Here is a 23,946-nt window from a genome sequence, read left to right on the forward strand (position 1 = left end):
TGAACTTATAATTAGTCCAATGCCAGGCTTGCACCAGGTATTTACCTCTCCTCTCACTCAGCATGCTCTGTTGCGTCTGGTTTGCTGTAAGTGTTATCTTCCTGAAGAAGTCGCTCCTGGATTGTTCTGATCTGCTCCAGCAGAGTTGTACAGCTGTCACCCTGGGGATTCCCTCAGCTCTCCCCTCTGTTGTAATACTTATTTCGCATATGATTTCCCAATATTGTTTTCTTTCTTGATTTATTCCTGCTTTTTGTTGGAGCACATCCTCCTGTAGATTTTTGGGGAAAAATGCATGGGAGGTAAATTTGGGGGATGATACATGTCTGAAAAGGCTCCTTCTAAAGTCATACTTCCTCAGTAGTTTGCCTGGGTAGAGAATTCTATGTTTAAAATTTTTTCCCTTTAGAACTTTATTTCTTCATTGTTTTCTAGCTTTCACGGTTGTTAAAATTCTGAAGCCTTTCTGGTTCCTGATTCTTTGTAACTTAACTGTTTGAAAACCTATAGGATCTTCTTTTTTGTTGTTTTTAATCTATTTTGTTGTTGTTGTTCCAGTTGGCACTTGTATCAAGTGCCTTTGTGACCTTTAAAACTGGAAATTTATGTTCTGTGCTTCTGAAGTTTTTCTTCAGTTATTTTATTAATGATTTCCTTCTCTCCCTTTTAAAACTACTTTTATTTTGGTGCTGACCCGCATACACTGTTCATATCATTTTTTAACCTTTTCTCTGATGTTCTTCTGGTTCTGTCTTTTTGGCTCCCATTTTCTGGGTGATTTCTCCAACTTTATCTTCTAACACCTTCTTAGAGGTCTCCATTTCTGCTATCATATTTTTGGGGGGTCTGGTTTATTGAGGTATTATTTGTATAAATAAAATTTACCTTTTTTGGCATATAGGTCTGTGTTACTTTTCTATGATACATAACAAATTTCCACTAACTTAGTGGCTTAAAACAACATACATTTATATTCAAGTCCATGAGTCAGGAGTACAGGCATAATTCAGCTGGGTCTTCTGCTTAGGATCTGCCAAGGCTATGGTCAAGGTGTAAGCTTGGGCTGGGATTTCATCTGCAGATTGGAGCCCTCTTCCAAGCTTGCCTGTTGTTGGCAGAATTCCTTTGCTTGCAGTTGTAGAACTGAGGCTTGTAGCTTCTAGAGGCTGCCCCTTTCCATAAGCATTTCATAACATGATGCTTGCTTCTTCAAGGCCAGCGAGAGAGTATTTTTCTGACTTCTGTCTCTGACTGTTAAGACCCTTTTGTAAAGGGCTCACCTGATTAGACCTAGCCCACTGAACATATTGCCATTTTTTTTTTTCATATTGCCATTTTGATTAAAGTCAATTGCTTAGGGACCTTGATTACATCTGTAATATCCCTTCACCTTCACCATATTAACACAACATAATCACAATAGCAGGTATCGGATATTTTTGACTACTGGCTTATGTTAAGAGTGAACTACTCAGGATCTGTGGGTTGGTTATTCTGTGTGTTACCATAATATAATCTGCCAGGACCATTGTCTTGTGCAACCCTTGATGTCAGTGCTTTTTGGGTTCCCTTTGGGGCTGCTAAGTTCCTCAGAGAAAGATCTTTTAATCTCCTGCCCAGAGTTTGACAGCTTGGTCTTACTGCTTTTTAAGCACACTTTAAAGCAGCCCTTCTGTGTTTAGTCCCACCTTCAACCCCACTTCCAAAGTTACTTGATACCACCAATTCCTGAGCCTTATGGGCAATTTTTTGCTGAATAACTCCTGGCTTAGGATTCAGCTTTTTAGGTTATGCTGGGTCATAGCAGTTGTTCATCTGCTTTCCATCTTCTAAAAATTTGTTGCTCTTAACCTCTTATGTTCTCTTTTTTCTCCTCTTTTTTCAGGTAGGTTTATGCCTTTAAAAAAACACTTTTTACTGGCATTCTAATGGGGTTTTGAGAAAGCCTGAAGGAACTATGTGTTCAACACAGCACTTTCTAGTGGAAAGTCTAAATGACCTCTTAAATAGTAACAACCACCACTGACATTTATTGGGACTCAGCATGCCAAGTTCTGTGATAAAACTTTACCTGCGTTGTCTTATTTTACATAATCTGTCCAATGTTTTCACGTGAGGTTAGGAAAGATTGTTTTCCATATTTTAAAAATGAAGAAATCGAGGCTTAGAGAGGTTAACTTGCCTCTAGTCCCATAGTAATAAGCAGGTGAGCTGGTGTGTTTCAACTAAAGATCTTTCTTTTCCTTAATCATCTCCCCCCACCCCCACCCCCGCCCCCGCAAGAAAAAACATTCTCCTGTGTTTCCTTCCTCAGTAGATGTTACCCTCTAATTATATGTGCCAGTGTGTGGTCATCCTTATGACTTTCCATCTCCTCAGTAACCATCTTTACCAAGTCCTCTCAGTTTTATCTCAAATCTGTCCTTTCCCCTTTTTCTCCAGTTCCACCTGCCCTGGGCCCAGCTGGTAGGTTTCTCACCTGGACTGCTGCAGGCGTCTCAGCCTCCCAGCCGGTCTCTCGGTGTCCACTCTTGCTGTCCTCCGGTCCCTTTTCCATACTGCAGCAGAGGTTTTCTTTTCAGAATGGAAGCATATCTGGTCGTGCTTACCAAAACTGGCCTCCCATTGTTCTTACAAGGAAGATCAAAATCCTTCCAAGGCCCTACGTGGTCTACCTGTGTCTGCTTCACGAATTCTGAAACATTTTCCCCTGTCTGAGCTGCAGCCACATTGGCTTTGTGTCAGGGCCTCAAGTGACACCAGCTCCATTCAAACTGTAGGACTTCAAGCACGCTGCTTTCTCTGTCTGGACACTCTCCCCCTCCCCCATCTTTCCTTGCCTAGTTAACTCCTAATCATTCTTCAGATCGCAACTCAAATGTCAGTTCATGGGAGAAGCTTTCCCTACCCTCAAGATTAGGTTACATCCTTCTGCTAGTTTAATGCTCTTACAGATAGCACCTTGTACCTTTCCTTTCTTGTACGACTTTCACTTATACACTTGATTCTTTGTCTTTTCCCGCTTGACTGTGGTTGCTGTTACTGCAGGGTCATGTCCATGTTAGTTACTGGTGTATCCACAGCACCTGTCAACCTTGGGAAGTGCTCTCTTCCTAGTTGAAGGAATGAATGGGCTGTGAGGGAATAGTCTCTACAGAGGCATGAGCTGTGGAAGGGTTCGGCTTGTCTTAGGAACTCTCATGTTGTTACAGTGTGATAATGGAGGGTGGATTGTTCATTCCATTAGGCAGATATACCTTCTGATTGCAGATGCAGGCACTGGTGGCTGAGAAGACCCATTTGCACGGCAGTTTCTGTGTACTGCCATGTGTCTTCAGATGGATGAATGACTGTCCACCTAAGGAAAGATGAAGGAGGGTGGACCCCTTTTCTCTGCTTCTCACTGTTGATCGTGGTGGTTGCACTATTTCACAAGAGTGAATGTCGCAGACACATCACAACTTTGGGCTCCCAACTATTTTGGCCTTGATTCAATAATCAGAACCTATTGCTTCCCCTGTTCTCTGTTAACACTGGGGCTGTTTGGGAGGTGTGGGGAAGGATCAAAACACCCTGCAGTCACACATTTTCAAGTACTTTCTTGATTTTTGGACAGGATAATCAGACTTGATTTGATGTACTTATTTCACTCCTACCAAAAACTGAGCAGCAATCTCTGAATATTAAAGCTCAGAAAAACCTGTAAGGAGAAAGTAAGGGCATGTCGCAGGAACTCCTGTGGGAATGCTGTTCTCTGTATTCAAGTTTTCCTTTGCCCTCTGTCATACCTTGTTATGACCGGAGGTGACAGCTGGAATGGGGCCCTTTAGGAACTCAGCTTTATCTTTTTCTAGGATAGAGTAATTAGTAACTCATTGCTGTTTTTAGAAGCATTATCTTAACCTGACTGTGATTATCTTTCATGATTTAATACCCAAAGTTCAATCAAAGTTCAGTATCTTTTCATAAAAGAAATTACAAATGGTCCCCAACTTAAGAAGGTTTAACTTATGATTTTTTCAACTTTGTGATGGTGTGAAAGTGATACACATTCAGTAGAAACAGTACTTAAATTTTGAATGTTGATTTTTTTCCTGGGCTAGTGATATGCGGTACGATACTCTCTCGTGATGCTGGGCGGTGGCAGCAGCAGCTCCTAGTCAGCCCCTCGATCAGGTAGAGAAACAACTGATAGGCCTACAGCCGTGCAGCACCCAGACAGCCGTTCTGTTCTTCACTTTCAGTACAGCATTCAGTAAATTACGTGAGATATTCAACACTCTATTATAAAACTGGCTCTGTGTTAGATGATTTTGCCCAACTGTAGGCTAATGTAAGTTTAAGGTAGGCTTGGCTAAGCTATGATGTTTCGTAGGTTAAGTGTATTAAATGCTTTTTGACTTAGGATATTTTCAACTCACAGTGGGTTTATTGGGACGTAATACCATCCTAAGTCAAGAAAGATCAGTATTTGGCAGTTAAGCTACGGTGTAACACATCCTACTTTTTATAGAGCAAGAAGTTATTTTTGTCTTTGCAAAATAAGATATGAAGATGTTCTCCAAAAACCAGTCACCACTCCTCCAGATCTTTACATTAACCTTAAGGATTTCAGTTGGAGTGTACTCCCCATCATGCCAGTTTAGGATAATGAGGGAAAAAAGAGAACTGGAGATGGGAAGGGAGCTGTACTTTACTCCCCCTCCGTTGGTGGTTGCTTCTCCTTTGACACTGTCACTTAAAAACTTTCCTGAATCTGTGCATTCCTCTGTCTTCCCAATGGTGTTGACCCAATGCCAGGATTTCTTCAGTATCCTCTTCACTGGTCCCTGCCTCTAGTCTTACTTCCCTCCCATCTTGTTCTCTGGTTTTTCTGGAGCATAACTGTTAAATGCCTCTGCTGCTTAAGATTCCCATGGTGGCTTCCCATGGCCTTCAAGATGAAGTTGAAACTTTAAATTGGCCCATCAGACTTTTTGTGCCTTCTGTCTACCTCAGCAGACTCATCTCTCTCTGTTGCCTGCCTTACATTTTCTCTTCTAGCCATATTGAACTTGTTTAGTTTCCTGGAGTCAGTGAGATCTTTGCACATGTTTTCCCCTCTGTAAAGAATACTACCCCCTTCCTAGCCAAGTCCAGTATCATAACCTTTACTTAAAGTACTCTTCTTTGGAGAAGCATTACTAGAACTCTCTAGACTAGATAAGATGTCCCTGCTATATGTTCCCATAGCATCTTCCACTTATCCTATTGCAACTTAATACCTATTATATAAATGTGTGTTTGTCTTTCCACTAATTGGTAAGCTTTCTGAAGGTAGGAACTATGTCTAACTCGTTTACAGCTGTGTTACCATTCCTGGCATGGTGTTTGGCAAATAGAAAGTGCTCAATGAAAATCTGATGAATTAATAGATTAGTGAAACCAAGAGCAGAACAGATTAAAAGATTTTTGCAGTATAACTGTGAGGCTGATAAAAAGAGGAGGGGCCATGGTAAACTCCAGCCTTAGAACTTTATTCCACATTTTTGGAAGGGAAGGAATGTACATAATAGTGATGACATGTGCTCTGTCACAAGATGTGCGGGTGAGGGTTTAGGAAATACACACTTGCTATCCTGAGCCAACAAAAGTAAGTTCAACATCCACAATTTACTCTGCTTCTCTGGGGGGCTGGGAGTCAACAGCTCTTGAGTTGTTAAATCAGAAAAGATTTAAACATTCACATAAATGGATTTTTTAAAATCTCATTGAAACTTTAGGGGAAGCAGATCCCAAAATATTTCCAAGGAGCAAAGAGATTGTAAATGAGAAATCACACCGCACAATCTCCATTGCTCTTAAAGGAACTATAAAATGTTAACAGCAGTCCTCTGTCCCCCCCAGTCTCATGTGGCCCCATTCTGCACTGCTTGTTCTTGAGAAATTCTACCACTATGGTTCAAAGGAGCATAATAATCCTTATCGTTTGGGAAAGAATACTGTATTTAGATGGTTTAGGTAGGACATTTGCCATTTTTAGAAATACTGTTAAGGAAATTCCCTGGCAGTCCAGTGGTTACGACTCGTCACGTTCACTGCCGAGGGCCTGGGTTCAATCCCTGGTTGGCGAATTAAGATCCTGAAAGCTGCGTGTCGAGGCCAAAAAAAAAAATTAAAGAAAGAAGGAAATACTGTCAATGCAATATTTATTCCTTTTTTTCTTCCTAATCTAGATAGTTACAGATTTATGAGCTCTGCAGATTAGTTAGTGCTGTGCCTTTTGATGAGGCCAGAAAGAAATTATTTCTGTCTCTAGCTTATGGAGTTTGTTTTCCAGGAGATAATTGAGGTTCAGTTAGGATCAGTGTTACTATAGGGTTTTACACACACATGCCCCCCACCGTCACCACCTTAAACATCTGGAGAAAATACACTGTTGAGATGGAAAACACTTAGCAACTGTTTTCTTAGCTTGCTTCACTTTGTCTTCTTTCTTCTGAGTCCTACTGGAGACTTTCTTGGCCTGGAGGCGGAATTGAATAGCAGGTATGAATTTCAAGGTCACAGCTAAGCTTACTTGTCAACAGAAAGCAGTCGCCAGGTGAACCACAGTCTTAATCTTATTTCATGCATCTTTGCCCTGAGGCAGAAATTTTCATTCATAATTTAGGGGAATTGAAGACTCAGAGATTCAAATTTGCAGGTATCTTAGAAATTTGAAAAGATATCAAAGAATGAGTTTACAAACCGTTTTGGGTGTCGGAAAATGCTTTGAAATATTGACACGTTTTTGGCTATTGGTTTTAAAGATTTTCCAGGGCTTCCCAGAATTAAGTGCTACTTGAAATTCATATAGTCTGAGGCAACTTGTAGCCAGCTTTGCCTGTACACAAATGTAAAAACAAAAATTTAGGTGAGACTGTGAAAAATAGATATATAAATAAATGGGTAGATAGCTATCTAGAGCAATGGTTCTGGGAGGAGGGTGTGATTTTGCTCCCCTCAGGGGGCGTTTGGCAATGTTCATCATCACAGCTGTAGTAGGTGGAGGCAGGGATGCTGCTAAACATCTCACAATGCACAAAATGGTCAACAGTGCTGCTGTTGAGAAACCCTGATTTGATGGATGTAGAGATAGATGGGTATTCATGTATATATAAAACATTTGTGTCTGTATAAATCTTAGTTTGGGGGAATTTTTCTCCAGGTATAAATAAAAATTTTTATTTATTTATTTATTTATTTATTTTTAAATTTATTTTTGGCTGTGTTGGGTCTTTGTTTCTGTGCGAGGGCTTTCTCTAGTTGCGGCAAGCGGGGGCCACTCTTCATCACAGCGCGCGGGCCTCTCACTATTGCGGCCTCTCTTTTTGCGGAGCACAGGCTCCAGACGCGCAGGCTCAGTAATTGTGGCTCACGGGCCCAGTTGCTCCGCGGCATGTGGGATCTTCCCAGACCATGGCTTGAACCCGTGTCCCCTGCATTGACAGGCAGATTCTCAACCACTGCGCCACCAGGGAAGCCCCAATAAAAATATTTAAGGAAAGAAATTCATTCCAATTCTTTGACCTATCAGCATATATTCAACATGGTGGGTTCAGTCATGTCACATATAAATCCTTTCAGGGCCACAGGAACCATAGCCAGGAAGCTTACCCCTTCCTCCCTCAAAGCTGTTCCTTTGGATGTAGGGCCTCATGCAGTGAAGGAGCCTTGAGATAACTGAGCATCCTTGAATGTAATCTTTTTTCTGTAACATTTTACCCGTGCCCCTCTTGACATTAAAGTACTTCCTACATTGTGCTAAAGGGTTAGTCTTTAATTTACCTCTGCCCTGCCTGTTGAACCCTCCTAATTGGTGATATTGTTGTAAAGGAGCAAGGCAACCTCTATCTAAAAGGATGGTAATAAACTTGTGCCTCATATCTGTATCGGTTAAGATAGATTTGCCTGTATTATAACCAAAACACAAACTCAAAAAAATCCACCATCAGTAGAACTTAAAATAACAGTGACTTAAATGAGCCAGAAGTTTATTTCTCTCTTGGGTGTAAGAAGTGCAGAGGCAGGCAGATCAGGGCTAGTGTGTCTGTTCCACAAACATCCATGCCAAGCTTCGCCCCACCTTGATGCCAGCCTTGGTGTGAGGTCTTTTCATCTAAGATGGGTGCTTGAGCTCATGTTCATTGATAAACTCTGACCTGGCCACGTGGCTGCCAACACTGATGCAGACCTGGCTGGGTGATACCATCCTAGCTTGGGCATAAAAATGATGTAGCAAAGGTCAACTAGCTACTGTAGTCCTAAGGTAAGCCCCACAAAGATGCAGCAGACCACCTCCATCCAACCCAGATATTGCCTGCCAATTAGCTACATTCACTTGGCTTGCTTGATGTAGGTTAGAGACGGTACAAGTACAAGGTCATCTGATGAAAAGACCTACCCCATTTCTCCTGCCCTGAACCACAATCCTCAGAGCTTGGACATTGCTGGGTCAGTTTTCCTATTTTGCAATAAAAGTTATCCTGCTAACGTTTAATCTTTGGTCTCTTAGTGATTTTCTCTTTAACATCATTGTGTCTACTTTCCAGTCAGCAAGAAGGGGGAAGGATTGAAGATTACCCTTCTCTTTTAAGTACACTACCCAGAAGTCACTCAACACTTCGAATTGGCCAGATCTTAGTCACATGGTCATTAGTTTCAAGAGAGTCTGGGGAAATCGTCTTTTGGATGGACCCTCCAAAAAACTGGAGTTCTTGTTACTAAAGATTGAGAGACAGCTATCAGACTCTTTTTTTTTTTAACATATTTTTCTTAACCATATTTGCTTATTTATTTATTTATTTATTTTTATTTTATGGCTGTGTTGGGTCTTCGTTTCTGTGCAAGGGCTTTCTCTAGTTGCGGCAAGTGGGGGCCACTCTTCATCGCGGTGCGCGGGCCTCTCACTATCGTGGCCTCTCTTGTTGCGGAGCGCAGGCTCAGTAATTGTGGCTCACGGGCCTAGTTGCTCCGCGGCATGTGGGATCTTCCGAGACCAGGGATCGAACCCATGTCCCCTGCATTGGCAGGCAGATTCTCAACCACTGCGCCACCAGGGAAGCCCAGCTATCAGACTTTGAAACAATACTCAGTGAAAATATCAGGAAAAAAATAGTGACTATATAACCTCATCAGGGCTCTCAAATTATAAAAATAAGATATTCTGTGGCAGTGAATTACTGGTTAGATGCTATTTTTCTTTCCTCCCTCCCTCCCCCCCTCCCTTCCTTCTCTGTGGTTTTATTTTTTCCCCGTTTCTGAAAGCAAAACTAATCATTCTGTCTTTTTTCTTAAAGGACTTTCCGTGATATTTCTGAAGATCTGAAGCCTTCAGTAGACTGACTTGGTTTCTAAACCGCAGTGATTTCTCTAGGAAATTCAACCTTGACTGTGAGTTTAGCTCAGCTGTGGCCTCCTATCCTTTCAGCTGTGCCTGGCAAACAGAGCCCAGGAAAAGAAGCAGAAGCCTCCTAGCCTTCCATACAGAATGCCCGGACAAGAGAGGACTTGCTGTGCTTTGCATTTTAAAGCACAGCTTTGGAGCTCAGAAATGTGGTTTACTCACTTAACTGTTGCTAAGATGGCTTGAAAAGTTTCAGTTTATAAACTGGTACCATGGCTTGAAATTTTCCCACTTTGGTTATATATATTATAATATGTATTTATAAAGTTTTTTAAAGAGTCCTAAACTACCTGCTGTATACAGCGTAGTTTTCTCCTGTTTTAAGAAATCTGTCCTTAAACTTTTCTGTGACAGTCACTTTTCCATGAAGAGGGCTTTCACTTTTGAGAATGTAGTTGCTTGAGCAGGAAAAATGAGTCTTCTCCCTTCTTCCACAGTGTATGGTCCTCTCTGTAAGGAAGAGCAAATCTTCAGTGTAAGGGCAGGTGGCTTATTTGACGTTCAGTTAGTTGTATGTTACAACCATAGGAGACCACAGAGAGACCGAAGCTCTTCCTCCCCTTCTCCCTCCATCCCCTACTGCTCTATTGCCAAATTTTTAAAACTTGGCTGACCACATTGAAATTAAATACTTATTAAGCTGCTATTAATGGTAACAGTATGATAGAATTCATGTTGTAATGTTTTTCTTTCCAAATGTTTTAAGAAAAAAATCTCAGGGGCAGCAGTGCTCTGATTCATTAAAAGTATCCCTGTTTCACTATTTGGAATTTGACCAATTAGTTACTTATTAGCAGTAAAATTTTATATCTGTGTAGTATTTTCCCATCACTTAGCACAGTGCCTTGCACATAGACTCTAGATGAATGCTTGTTGAATTAAATTATGACTTTTAAAATATCTCAGATGTCACAATAACCAGCATAGTGCTCTACATTTGACAAAGTCTTTTTGCACATATTATTTCACAAGCACTTCACATCAGCTTTCATATAGCTTTACATTATTTTGCAACAGTTTCACACAGATGGGGAAGGTAAGGTTCAGAAAAGTGACCAACTCAAAAAGTCATGAAGTTTAGTAGAATTTGACTGCAGATCTTTCTGACTCCACAGTCTGCCAACTCTGCTATATCGCAGTGTTTCTTTTAATATCTTACACAATTTTTCCAGTGCTGTGAGGTAGAATAGGTGTCCTGTTCTATCGCATAGACTTGTCTTAGGGTTAATGACAGAGCTGGGACTAGAACCCAGCTCTTAGCTTTGTGCCCTTTCCACCGTGTAAAACAATCTTCAGGCTCTTGCTCTGCCCCCAAAGGAGTATGGAGGAGAAAGAGTTCTTAAGTAACAAAGATTTCATTTTTGGAAAACATTTAAAAGTAGAAATCATATTTTTCTAAAATATCGTCTCATTAAGAAGCATAGTTAATGATACTTACTTTAAATTTATTCTGATGTTACTTCAGAAAAACTCCGTCTAGGAAAGAGGCTACCATGAGGTCTCTGTCTGTAGAGTAGACTGTACAGATCTCATATATTTCCTGTGAATCCTTCAACAATTACAATCTGGTATTCCACCAAGTGTTACATTTGGCACTAAGTAACTCATTCTTTTCTTTAATCACTTGTTCAGTCATTCATTCAGTAAAACGTTGCTTGAGAGTTTGCCAGACTCTAGGTTCTATGCCAGACACTGTACAGGGTGCTGTAGGGGATAACTCATAAGAAGGCCTTCTCTCACCTTAAATCTTAGCCAGATCATGTGTATTGCTAAAACTAAGAATTTTGCATTAAAACTATTAAGAAAGAAATCAGGTTTGTTTTTGTTAATGGTATACTGATAAGTTTACAGCTGTGATGAGCACATATTTATGAGAGGCAAATATTATGCACAGTGAGTTAGTGTGCATATACAAATTATGTTCTTCCAAAGTGCTTAAGCTCTGTAAAGTGATATTGCAAAAATATAAATTTGAGGTAATATATGGCTCTTGCTGGTCATAATTATTAGTGTGAATACCAGCTGCTTAGAGGGGTACTCTGAGCCCTAAGAGAATAGTTTAGAGCTGCCAAAATTAGCAATGATGTAGTATCACCCTGAAGTATCAGGAGCAGAGGTGCCCCAGAGTACTCCCCAGTCCTGTCAGGAAACTTGAACTGCCCCAGTACTCCAGCAACAGCCTAAGGACTTGAAGTCCCTGCAGCTGGGGGAGGTCTTCCTGGAACCCTCAAAAACAGAGAGAACATGCCCCCTCAGATACAGTGAGGAGGTTTTACGGATCTTCGTAAGGCATTGAGATCGAATGATATGAAAAAGTAGGAGTTTCAAGCTCAAGTCTCAAAGATGATTCTCAGGATTTGACCCAGAAAGAAGAAGTTTCCCTAGGAACAGATAATGCATTGATGAAGTAGAAGTAGCTTCAGTAAAAACATAGTACAGAAATCCTATCACAATGTCCTGCATTTTATAGCTTTATTAAAGATGAGTTTGAAGGTCACATTCACTACTCAATTGTAAACTGAATGGAGGGGATAAGATGTCCCCACACAGTATGTTCCTCTCTTTTCCGAGAAGGAGGCACGGGATTTTCAGCATAAACTCCATGTCATGTAAGTTCAGCTTCAGTTCCAAAATTCCTATCACACTCTCTGTTTTCTGGAAGTGATCTCTGCCAGACTGCCTTAGATACCAGTTTTATTTATTCTTAAGTTTGCAAGGATTCTTAACACCCATTGCCATTAGAGGTGGTTAGCTGGCAGAGTTTTCCCTTGACTTCTGAGACTGGTGCAAATTGACTCTTGATACCCAAGAAGTGTTATTTAAACAAACTAAGTAGCTTTGGAAATAGCAGTTTATTCCATTAAAGGGCTTGCAGATGAGGTCCTCTGGCTAACCTTGGTCTTAACAAGAACCCATTGTGACCCATCAGGACTTGCTAGTACCCCTAGTTCCCACTTTGGTTGTATTTAGAGCTTCAGGATGTGTCACTACTGAGCAAGAAAAGCTCAGAAATTCAGGCTATGAGGGGTTAGATTAGAGCAAAGTAATTTTAGGTGAGTTATCCAGAGCTTTCAACCTCAAGGTTTATAGGAAAACCCCTGCAGCCGCCTCTAAGGGTCTTCCAAGATCCTTACAAAAGTATGACGAGGCATTTCGCAGTAGAACTATAGCCTCTGGCAACATACTTCCAAATGCTAGTTCCCGCCAAGAACAAGTATTTCTTTGTTTTTTATGTATTTCTTGTCTTTACCCATTTTGCCATTAAAATGTATTCATTTCATTAACTTATTGAGGATCTGCAAAAAATATGAATGCTATGTGAAACCACTGAACAGTTAATTTTTTTAGTAGTTCAAAAATAATCAAGAGAATTATAAATCAAGATGTTCTGCCTGCATCCTGGAGTCATAGAAATTCTGTGCCAGATGAGCCTTATCTAATTAGGTGATCCTGTCATTTTCTAGAGAAGGAAACAAATCCACAGGTTAAAGTGTCTTTTCTAACACAGAGCCAGTCAGTAACAATTCAGAGCAGAGTAAGTTCTTTTTTCTCTCAGCCCATTGTTCTACTTCCCTTCCCTTTCTCTTGTAGTTGAGTAGCTTTTGGAAAAATGTGTTCCTCATAGCAGTAGTTGCAAGGGATGTTATTAGATGTTACAAGAGAACAAAAGTGTATATGGGGTGGGGGGGTGGGGACTCCAAGGTCAGTTAAAATTGAGGAATGCTGAGTTTGTTTCCTTTCTGTCGGACTTCGAAGAGTTTTTAATGTGCTCGTATATATTGTGAAGTTATAAGGGGACAAAGACTGTGTTTACGAGACTTACTTGACCTTAAACTGCGCCCCATCCTCCTTTTCTCAGAGCAGCTCAAAGGACTCCGTGTCCTTTGGGAAACATGGCTCTCAAATAAAAGTTTACAGGTCTTTTAGAAGACATCCCTAATGGAATTCTGAATGGTACATCCACCATGTAAACCGTAATATATCTCAAAGTTTAGTGAGATACCAGAAAGAAAACGTATTTGCCATTCAGAGCTATACATCAAGAATAGAGATTCTTTTCTACCTGTGGTGTGTAGAATCAGTATTTGTGTTTTAGTTTTGAAAGTTTTTCAAAGATCAATTGGTGTGCAAATATAGTGGTGATATATTGATATTACATTTTAATAATGCTTTTTTGTGTGGCACTTTATAGTTTTCAGAATGCTTTCATAACAACCCTGTGAGACAGGCAAGCGTAAGTATTATCAGATGAGGCACTGGAGGCTCAGAAAGGTTTTTGTGATTTTTCCCTTAAGTTTATACCACAAAATGATGGAGCCAGAATTCAGTTGCAGAGCTTCTGACTCCAAGTCCAGAATTCTTTACTCCACACCTGGTTTCTTACTTTTTCTTCTAGCTTTATATTTTACTATGAAAGGTATGGAAGCAGATCTTAAACATCATTTTGGCTTCTTATCAAATACTATTTTTTATGGCAGTGACCAAGAAAGTGTAACTACAACTGTAGTTATCCCAAAGAAAACCCTTCTTTTGTGCTTTGCAGTGCCACTTGTCTAGGTGATTGGAGTGTATTTCAAATACCATTTGATTTTGAAACCAAGATTGGATATATAGTTTTAATTGCTTATGTAACTTCTGGAAAATGTACCATCTTTGCATTCTCAGGCAAAGTAGAGAGGTTTGAAAGTAAAAAAAGATTATTCAAATACAACAATACATCTTTATTCTCACAAACTCTGTTTCTTAGCTTTAACTTGCTTTGACAACCGACTGATGTAACATCTTTGTAAATGTAAAATATTTATATTTTGAAATAAAATTACTATGTGTTGAATGAATCAGGTGGTAAACTTAGTCTCATTTCTGTTGAGAAATTTGGTCTTCAGTGAAGTCAAACTTTCACGAATACATCCATCTCTTAGGCCTTATATCTTGCCTTTTCTTTGACACCAGTACCGACACTGAATTTTTATGAAATATGGGCAACTTATTACATAAGGGAAGATGTACCTGTGGAGTGGGTGCTGAGCACCTTAAAGAGGTGAAAGGGTCCAAGGCTAAGGCTGGAGCCCTCAGAGCCCAGGGGAAGGTGACTTTGTGGTAGATAAGGAAGTGATGAGGAGGGTGGCTGGGGAGTGAGACTCAAATGAAAAGAAAGTTGGATAAAAGAACCCCATGTTTTGAATGAAGAAAACAAACCTAAGGTATGGCTATGTTCAATAGCAAAGATAATCTACGCAGCAGTAGCAGATGGAGCTGAACCCCAAGTGGAGGTATCTTGAAACACATCTCAGCAGTGCTTGGGAAAGAGCTTTCTGACACCTCGAGCTGGTGTAGTATTCAGCTCATCAATCTGACATTATAGATGGAGAAAATGATCCTGGCAAAGGTGTAAGGGGTGGACTAGCCAGCCTCAGATTCAGATTGTTTTCTACTCTTGATAGTTTCTTATTGGCAAATATGCTAGTTCACAAAATATTTCTTCATGCTTCTCAGTCTGTTGCATAAGCCTAGGACCCTTTCACAGGGTGTGTGCTTCTGTCAGCTTCCTCTGGGTTTGCTTCTGGAAACTTCAGGGTCACAGGTGTCCAGTTCTCCCTCCCATCTCCATCACACAGGGGCTCCTTGAATCTTAGCCTTACCGTTAAGTGAGTTTGGTCAGAGATACACACTAATGATCTTCAGTTACTGAACAGCTGTTGAGAAACTTTTCCCCTCGTGCCTCTGCGCTAGGCACGAGGGGAAAAGTAATTTTGAAAAGTAGTTTTAAATAGTAATAGTGTTGAGCAGAGGTGATTTTTCCATATGTTCTATTTAATTTCCTTTTGAAGAGTAATTCTGAACAGTAGCCTGAAGATACCCAAATCACTGTTTTCTTGCCAAGTACCCAGATACTCCTTAAACGATTGCATTATCAAAAGTTTCATCTTCAGTCCAGCTGAAATTGTGAGAAAGATACGGTTAGGAAAAAGAGCAGGGTGGAAGGGGGAAATGGGACCTTCCCGAGAAGCTCCAGAAAGACTATAACCTGTAGAATTCCCGTCTTACGGTAGAAGCCCTTCCCTACAGGCTTGACTCTGGTCCCGGTCTACCAGTTAGTTTCAATCCCAGCGCAGCTTCCAGTAATCGTGGGGAATTCGGAGTTAGGACGAGTCACTTCTGGGGAGCACGGGAAGCTTCGCTGGGCATGGATGTCTTTGCCCTGGTAAGAGGCCACGTGGCCGTGGGAGGCCCTCAGGTATCTTGTTTCTCTGTTCTAGAAGGGGTTGAGACGTGTGTGCAACTCACTAAGGAATGATCTGAGAGAGACAGGATGGGGATTGGGGACAGAGGACAGAAGGGGCGGGGCCCGGGTTAGGGGGTGGGGCTGCAGGGGGGACTCCACACTGGGGCGCGTGGAGGCGGAGAGTGGGCGAGGCCGTGCCGGGGGCGGGGCTTCGGGCGGCGCGGGTGCATCCCAGCTGCGGAGCGCAGGCAGGCTGGCGGGCGGCGGGTCCGCAGCGGCGCGGCGTCCGGGCTCCGCGACGGGCTGAGGGCCATGGCCGCCTCTCCGGGCCCGGCCGGCGGTGCCGCCGCCGGGGCAGTGCACGGCTCCGGCCCGTTTGGCCTCGCCTTCGACTCCGGACTCGAGATCAAAACTCGCTCGGTGGAGCAGACGCTGCTCCCGCTGGTTTCTCAGGTAAAGCGGCGCGCGCGCGCGGCCCCTGCGTCTCCCTCCGGCCGCGGCCCGCGATGGCGGCGGTCGCTCTCGCGGCAGGGGCTGGGCCGGGCGGGAGGCAGCCGCTGCTCCACATTCCGCGCCAGGACTCCGGCGTCAGTGTCGGACCGCCTGTCTGGGGCTTGAGGACTGGCCTTGGTTGAGGCGGCGGGAGTCGGGACCATCCGAAATCCGGCTGCGGGGTTAAGTGGGCTGAGCAGCAGCGGAGGCTGTGGGGCGGGGAGCCCCGTGCGGACCTGAGTGCCGGCCGCAGGTGCGCCGCCCTGCCTCCCCACAGGACCCTCCTCGGGACTGCGGCTCCGGTGGCCCCCGGCTCCCCGAGGCCAGCTCCCCGGGGGCAGAGGGGACCCCCGCGGGGGCTCCGCTGGAGCTGAGGGGCCTTCCTCGCTGCCGCTCTTTAACCTACTGCCCGCACACCTTTGCACCTCCAGTCCAAACCCGGACTGTGGCCAGTCTGGCTGGGGCGTTGCTGCCGGCCTCCAAGTCCAGCGTGCTCTCCTCTCCCCTAGGCCTTTGTCCCTTTGCCCGGAGTGTGAGTCGGCTCGCCAGTCGCCCGTTCACTCCGGGCCGCCCGGCCCCTTCCCCTTAACCTGTCTGCTCACTTCAGTTGGCTTTTGTCCGGCCTCGGAAGGGTGAAGTGAAGGACCGTCTGATAGTTAATTCGGCTGCACATCTTTTTGCCAAATCCCATTTGGGAATGTATGCTTTATTGAATTTATTGGTCCCAACAGAAGTCTGGAATCAGCTAATAGATGCGCGTAGCTTTAGAGAAGTTTCTGTTACTGTGAGCCTAGTTTACGCAGCCTCCGGGCTGGAATTCCTCACCTAGATCTGTTGTGATGTGCTACGCACTGTGGGGAGTGCAGAATTCTGTGCCTTCAGGAGCTCGTTGGATGTGTGACTCACACCTAGACTGTAACATCTTGATGCTTCACGTTAGCATTGCCAAGATTTTACAGGTAGAAGGAATCTTAAAGGTTATCTGATGCTAAGTTTAAAAATTCTTACAGCATCCTTGACACCTGGTCACCAGTCCCCTGCTTAAACATGCTCAGTGATGGGGAGCCTGTAGCTATTCCATAGAATTTCCAGTGCTATCTGTTCTCCATCCCAGCCCTGCAAATATTTGAAAACAGCAGTCATACATGTCCCTAGATTCCTGTTATGCTGATTAAATAAACAGCCCCATTTTCTTCACTTGTGCTCATGTTTTTTTTTTAACATCTTTATTGGAGTATAATTGCTTTACAATGGTGTGTTAGTTTACCTGTGCTCATTTTAGCCTGGCTAACGGAACAGTGAATGAATAACCTTGACACTCCCCATCCCCCTTCCCTTCCAGGTCTGAAAGAAGCACTGACAGGTGGGATGAGTAGAGGATCAGTTAGTGATGTCTGCACTGCCCCTCCCACAAAAGAATACCATGACCGCCACCAACACAACCACAACACAAAATGAAAAATACTGGAGTAGTTTTAAGAGAGAGAGTTAAGAGAGTGGTATTTTATCCATTTTTCTTTTTTTTAACACTCCAGATATAATGCTTACTATGCGCTAGGCCATGTTCTAAGCACTTTATACATATTAATTCATTTAATTCTCTTAACAATCTTATGAGGTAGAGATATGTTTATTCTCATTATATGAATGAGGAAACTGAGGAATAATGAGGTTAAGTGACTTGTAGTGGGACTTGCACCTGTAAATGTCGAACTGGAGTTTGAATCCAGGCAGCCTGGTCCCAGAGTCTGTGCTGTTAGCTACACCATATTTGTTCTCCCTAGAGATTAGGAGCAGTGATGAGGTCAGTCAGTAGTAGGTACAGAGAAGAGAGTCCACAATGGAAAAACAAGCTGGAAGGTTGTTGTAATCTGGAGAAATGGTAACTTTTCACAGTATCACTGCTAAAAATGTATCCTAGAGTTCTGCATTGTGTAATTCTGGGGTAAGAGAGGGTGGAGAGAGTAGGAGAGCGGAGGAGGAAACGTGAATTGGCTGCTGAGAGTTAACTAGAGGTCAGTGCCAAAGGGGGAAAATGCCAGCTTTTTTTTTTCTTTTCCTTCCCTGTTAAAGACTCATTCAGGGCCATAGCTGAGGTTCTGCATTCCACACATTATGTGTCCACAGCTGTATCTTTAGCATTATTATAACTGATATTCCTAATGATTAACTGTACCCAACAACAAAAAAGTTCACTTATGCTTAAAAATCAAGAAATGTATAAAGCATGGCCAGAACACTCACAAAGCAGTTAAGTGTGAAATACAGTTTAGAATGATTTTTAAGTTTTAGTGAGTATTAGTGGATTAAAGTGCAGCTCTCTAGAAAACTCATGTCCAGGAGTCTCCTTTTCTAAGGATGCTGCATTATTATCCAACTCATGTTTTACCACCATATCCGCAAGAATAAGTTTAAGCTTTTTAGGCAAGCATTTGTTGTAAGCTTTCTAGTTGCTACTCTTTGTGGGACTTGTATTCTAGTTGGGAGACAGGACAGGTACAGAATAGTACATGGTAAGTGTCAGATGAACATCATCCATAGTAAATGCTCTCAGAGCTCAGAGCAGGTGTGGATGAGTCAGCAACAATGCCATAGAGGAGATAGGGTCTTGAGGTGAACGAGTAGGGCTAGCCTTGTACAGCTTAGTCAGTTTTAAGCAGAGTTTCTACTCTGATATCATTGAACCTCTTCTGACTCTCCAGGTAAAAAGTTCTGGGTTAACTGGCCTTATTCTAGGAATGCAGCATCAGTATTAGACAAATGTATATATACAATTTTCTGCGTTTACATATTAGAAGAGATACATGTTCTTAGCAATAGATGCAGAAAAGCTTCAGTTAAATTCAACTTCTAATCATGATAAGGAGCACATAGTAAACTAGTAATAGAAGAAAACTTCCTTAACCTGATAAAGAGTACCTACAGAAAACCTATAGTTAACATCATAGCAACAAGTCAAATTTAAAATAAACATTTCCTTTAAACTAGAAACAAGAGGAGGGATATCTGCTCTCATAGCTTCTATTCAATTGTACTGGAAATCGTAACCAGTGCAACAAGACAAGAAGTGAAAGATATAAAGGTAGGAAAGGAAAAATCAAAATATAATTATCTACATAGAAAACTGGAGTCTACAAATAAATTATAAAAGTTAGGAAGTTTAGTAAGTTCACTGAATGTAGGCTTCTAAAGTCAACTGCTTTTCTTTCTACATTAATAACAAACAGAAAAGTCGTCCTAAAACATGATACCAGTTAGAATAAAAATGACAGCAAAATATGTGTATATATGTGTATAGCAAAAGAGAGGCCAAACTTCATGGAGAAAATTTAAAAATTTTATGGAAAGCCAAAGTAGAGCTAAATAAATGGGAGAAAAGTACCATGTTTCTGGCTAGATTGACTTGATATTATTTACATATCAATTTTCCCTACTGATATGTAAACTTAATGCAATTCCAATGAAAATTTCAACAGGATTTTTTTTAGTAGAATTTGATAAAAGTAATTCTAAAATTTGCATGAAAGAGCAAATGGCCAAGAATAGCCAGAAGAGAAACAAGGTGGGTGGACTTGCTCTACCAGATTTCAAGTCTTACTATAAAGCTAGAGTGATTAAGACAATGTGGGTTTAAGAACAGAGATGGACAAATAGACTAGTGAAACAGAATAGAGGACCTAGAAACAGATCCACACATATACAGAAACTTGATAATTCACAGAATTGGCACTGCTCGTCAGTGGGGAAAGGAAGAACTTTTTAAAAAATGGGAACAATTGGTTATCTAAATAGAAACACATGATATTGAATCCCAATTCCAAATGAATTAAAAATATCAATATGGGGCTTCCCTGGTGGCGCAGTGGTTGAGAGTCTGCCTGCCAATGCAGGGGACACGGGTTCGAACCCTGGTCTGGGAGGATCCCACATGCCGCGGAGCAACTAGGCCCATGAGCCACAACTACTGAGCCTGCGCGTCTGGAGCCCATGCTCCGCAACAAGAGAGGCCGCGATAGTGAGAGGCCCGCGCATCGCGATGAAGGGTGGCCCCCGCTTGCCGCAACTAGAGAAGGCCCTCGCACAGAAACGAGGACCCAGCACAGCCATAAACGAACAAACAAACAAATAAATAAATAAAATTTAAAAAAAATCAATATGAAAGTAAAAAACTTAAAACACTTTTAGGGAAAAAAATTGGGCAATATCTTCACCACCTCACGGTGGGAAAAGATTTCTTAATATACTGAAAGTATAAACCCTAAGCAAAAATTAATATATTTGCTCCATTAAGATGGAGAATCTTTGTTCATCAAAGTTGAAAGGATAAGCCTTAAAGTGGGAGAATATGATTGCAACACAAATAATCAACAAATGATTGGTAGCACCCAGGATAAATAAAGGACTCCAATGAATCAAAAATAAGATTACCCATTAAAAATTGGTAAAATAAATACTCATCTTGTAGAAGAGGAAACAGATGTGTAAAAGATATGTGAAAAGATGCTCAACTTTATTAGAAGTCAGTGAAGTACAAGTAAAAGCTGCAGTGAGAACAAGCGTTGGTGAGGACTGTGGAGTTGATGGAAATGTCAGTAGTACAGCAGTTTTGGAAAACAGTTTGATGTAATATATTAAAGTTCAAGGTGGGTATTACCTAAGGCCCAGAAATTTCACTGTTAAATCCATACCCCTGGAGAAAATCCTGCACGTGTATTAGAGACATAGATTGGAATATTGATAGTCTTTTTACTTCTAATGGCTCCAAACTGGAAACTACCCAAACGTCTTTTAGCAGTAGGATGTTTAAATAAAATGTGCTAAGTTCATACGAGATACTATGCAGCAGTGAAATGAATAAACCATAGCTATAATTATCAATATGGATGAATCTCAAAAGCGTAATGTTAAGGAAAAAAAAAATTGAAGGTTCAAAACAGGCAAAACAAAACCATACATCATTTAAGGATATAACATATGTGCAATAGTTATAATAAGGGAATGATGAACACAAAATCAGAGCAGTGGTTTCCTCTGGGGGGTGGCGGTGAGGGGATGATGTAGAAAGGGAGGGGCCCCCAGGGCACATGGTTGTCAGAGGTGCTGCTAATGTTTTCTTAAGCTTGGTGGTAGGTTTGTTATGTCTTCCTTTCATTTCTTTAAATGGTATGCATATATGTTCTATACACTCATTTGTTGTATATTTCCTAATTCAGATGATTTTTTAAAAGCCCTGGGCAAAGTCCCAAGCACATTTTCTACAGAGCAGCTCCCCACCTTCTTTAATAATCACTTTATTCTTCCTGTCAAAACTCCCACTCCCAGTCTTACAATGCTTTTATCCAAGGAAGGGAAGAGGAATATCTGCCACACAGCTCCACCCTGGTGTGGAATGTTATTCTACCACCCACTAGTCTTTTCCTGTCTGTGATAGATTTACTTCACTCACCGTTATACAGACCCTTTAATAAATCCCCAGGGTAGCTCCCCTGTCTTCCCATTTCTCTCTGCATTGTCCTGGAAGCTTCTTAGGATCTTTGTCTCACTAAGTTGGAGATGAATACATATGGGACGCTCTGCTGATTTGTGTATGTGAATATATGTGTTTTTAATTGCAAAGGAAAAACACATAAATAGTGTATAAAGAGAGTGAAAGTGCCCTTTTTCCTGCTTTTAAAGACCTCCTCATGATTTGGTGTGTTTTCTTCTATACTGGTTGCTATAGCTGATTAGCTGATTTTTCTATCTAATAATTTTGAGAATTTACTAATGAGTTAAGCCCAGGGATGAACTTCTCTGTCCTGGGCTGACTCCCTTGTTTTTCAGGTCCCAGGGAATTAAAGCTTTGTTCTTTTATCTGGCCTACTACCATTTTTTTTTTTTTTTTCTCCCTGGGTCTTCACTTGCTTTCTTATCTTCCCACAAAATAAGTAAACTAAGATAATCCATTTCAATCAAGAGATTACTGTCAGTTATTCTAGAAAATAAGAATAACATCACAAACATGAGGAAAGAACAGAGATTCTAGAAATGTGAAAAGGGCAATGTCTAATCATTATGTAATGCTTACTAAATACCAGACACTATTCTAAGTACTTTATTTGCATATACTAATTTATTCTCCACAATGACCTTATGAGATGGGTACTATTATTACTCCTGTTTTTACAGATGAGAACACTGAGTCACAGAAAGGTTAGATAACTTGCTACATAATCATATGACAGAGCCAGAACTCAAACCCAGGCAGAGTGACGCCAGAATTCATGCTCTTAACTGCTAGGCTATACTTTGTTGGCGATGAGAACTTCTTGACACCCTTTGTTAGAAGGTATCAAGTAGGTCCGGGTTCTTATTCTTTTATTCCACAGGAGAGTTCTTCAATATATCAGATCCTCTTTCTTCCCTATGGGATACCTTCTCTGCCCTGTTTTCCAGTTCATTCAGACATTCTCTACACTCTGGTGTTAGGGCAACTCTAGGTTGTGACTCCCAATTTAATATGCCTCCTCTTTTTGCAGAATAATAGCTAAAATTTTATTTGGCACATTCAAGGCAATTTTACCAGCTGTCTGTCTCCTGATTTTTTTTTTAAACATCTTTATTGGAGTATAATTGCTTTACAATGTTGTGTTAGTTTCTGCTGTATAACAGAGTGAATCAGCTATATGCATACATATATCCCCATATCCCGTCCCTCTTGCGTCTCCCTCCCACCCTCCTTATCCCAGCACTCTAGGTGGTCACAAACACCGAGCTGATCTCCCTGTGCTATGTGGCTGCTTCCCACTAAGTATCTATTTTACATTCGGTAGTGTATATATGTCAGTGTTACTCTCTCACTTCATCCCAGCTTACCCTTCCCCCTCCCCGTGTCCTCAAGTCTATTCTCTATGTCTGTGCCTTTATTCCTGTCCTGCCCCTAGGTTCATCAGAACCATTTTTTTTTTTTAAGATTCCATATATATGTGTTAGCATACGGTATTTGTTTTTCTCTTTCTGACTTACTTCACTCTGTATGACAGACTCTAGGTCCATCCACCTCACTACAAATAACTCAATTTCGTTTCTTTTTATGGCTCAGTAATATTCCATTGTATATATGTGCCACGTCTTCTTTATCCATTCATCTGTCGATGGGCACTTAGGTTGCTTCCATGTCCTGGCCATTGTAAATAGTGCTACAGTGAACATTGTGGTACATGACTCTTTTTGAATTACGGTTTTCTCAGGGTATATGCCCAGTAGTGAGATTGCTGGGTCATATGATAGTTCTATTTTTAGTTTTTTAAGGAAACTCCATACCGTTCTCCATAGTGGCTGTATCAATTTACCTTCCCACCAACAGTGCAAGAGGGTTCCCTTTTCTCCACACCCCCTCCAGCATTTATTATTTGTAGACCTTTTGATCATGGCCTTTCTGACCAGTGTGAGGTGATACCTCACTGTAGTTTTGATTTGCGTTTCTCTAATGATTAGTGGTGTTGAGCATCTTTTCATGTGTTTGTTGGCAATTTGTATATCTTCCTTGGAGAAATGTCTATTTAGGTCTTCTGCCCATTTTTGGATTGGGTTGTTTGTTTTTTTGATATTGAGCTGCATGAACTGCTTGTATATTTTGGGGATTAATCCTTTGTCAGTTGCTTCATTTGCAAATATTTTCTCCCATTCTGAGGGTTGTCTTTTTGTTTTGTTCATGGTTTCCTTTGCTGTGCAAAAGCTTTTAAGTTTCATTAGGTCCCATTTGTTTATTTTTGTTTTTATTTCCATTTCTCTAGGAGGTGAGTCAAACCGGATCTTGCTG

General features: G+C 41.4%; 2 protein-coding genes across 4 annotated transcripts in view; both read left to right on the forward strand.

The window, feature by feature from the left end:
* Nucleotides 1-13,101, forward strand: part of TMEM245 (transmembrane protein 245) — a 103,794-nt gene extending 90,693 nt beyond the window's left edge. The window contains exon 17 of the mRNA XM_068552770.1: nucleotides 9,321-13,101. Within this exon, the coding sequence (XP_068408871.1) occupies nucleotides 9,321-9,366 (46 nt within the window). The 3' untranslated portion in view covers nucleotides 9,367-13,101. The remainder of the gene's footprint in view (nucleotides 1-9,320) is intronic.
* A 2,823-nt stretch (nucleotides 13,102-15,924) lies between these two features.
* CTNNAL1 (catenin alpha like 1) overlaps nucleotides 15,925-23,946 on the forward strand; it is a 58,554-nt gene continuing 50,532 nt past the window's right edge. For all 3 annotated transcript variants that reach the window (XM_068553318.1, XM_068553319.1, XM_068553320.1), the window contains exon 1: nucleotides 15,925-16,106. In XM_068553318.1, the coding sequence (XP_068409419.1) occupies nucleotides 15,966-16,106 (141 nt within the window). In that variant the 5' untranslated portion in view covers nucleotides 15,925-15,965. The remainder of the gene's footprint in view (nucleotides 16,107-23,946) is intronic.

The sequence above is a fragment of the Eschrichtius robustus genome, chromosome 10 (assembly GCF_028021215.1).
Source record: "Eschrichtius robustus isolate mEscRob2 chromosome 10, mEscRob2.pri, whole genome shotgun sequence".
NCBI classification, from domain to species: Eukaryota; Metazoa; Chordata; class Mammalia; order Artiodactyla; family Eschrichtiidae; genus Eschrichtius; species Eschrichtius robustus.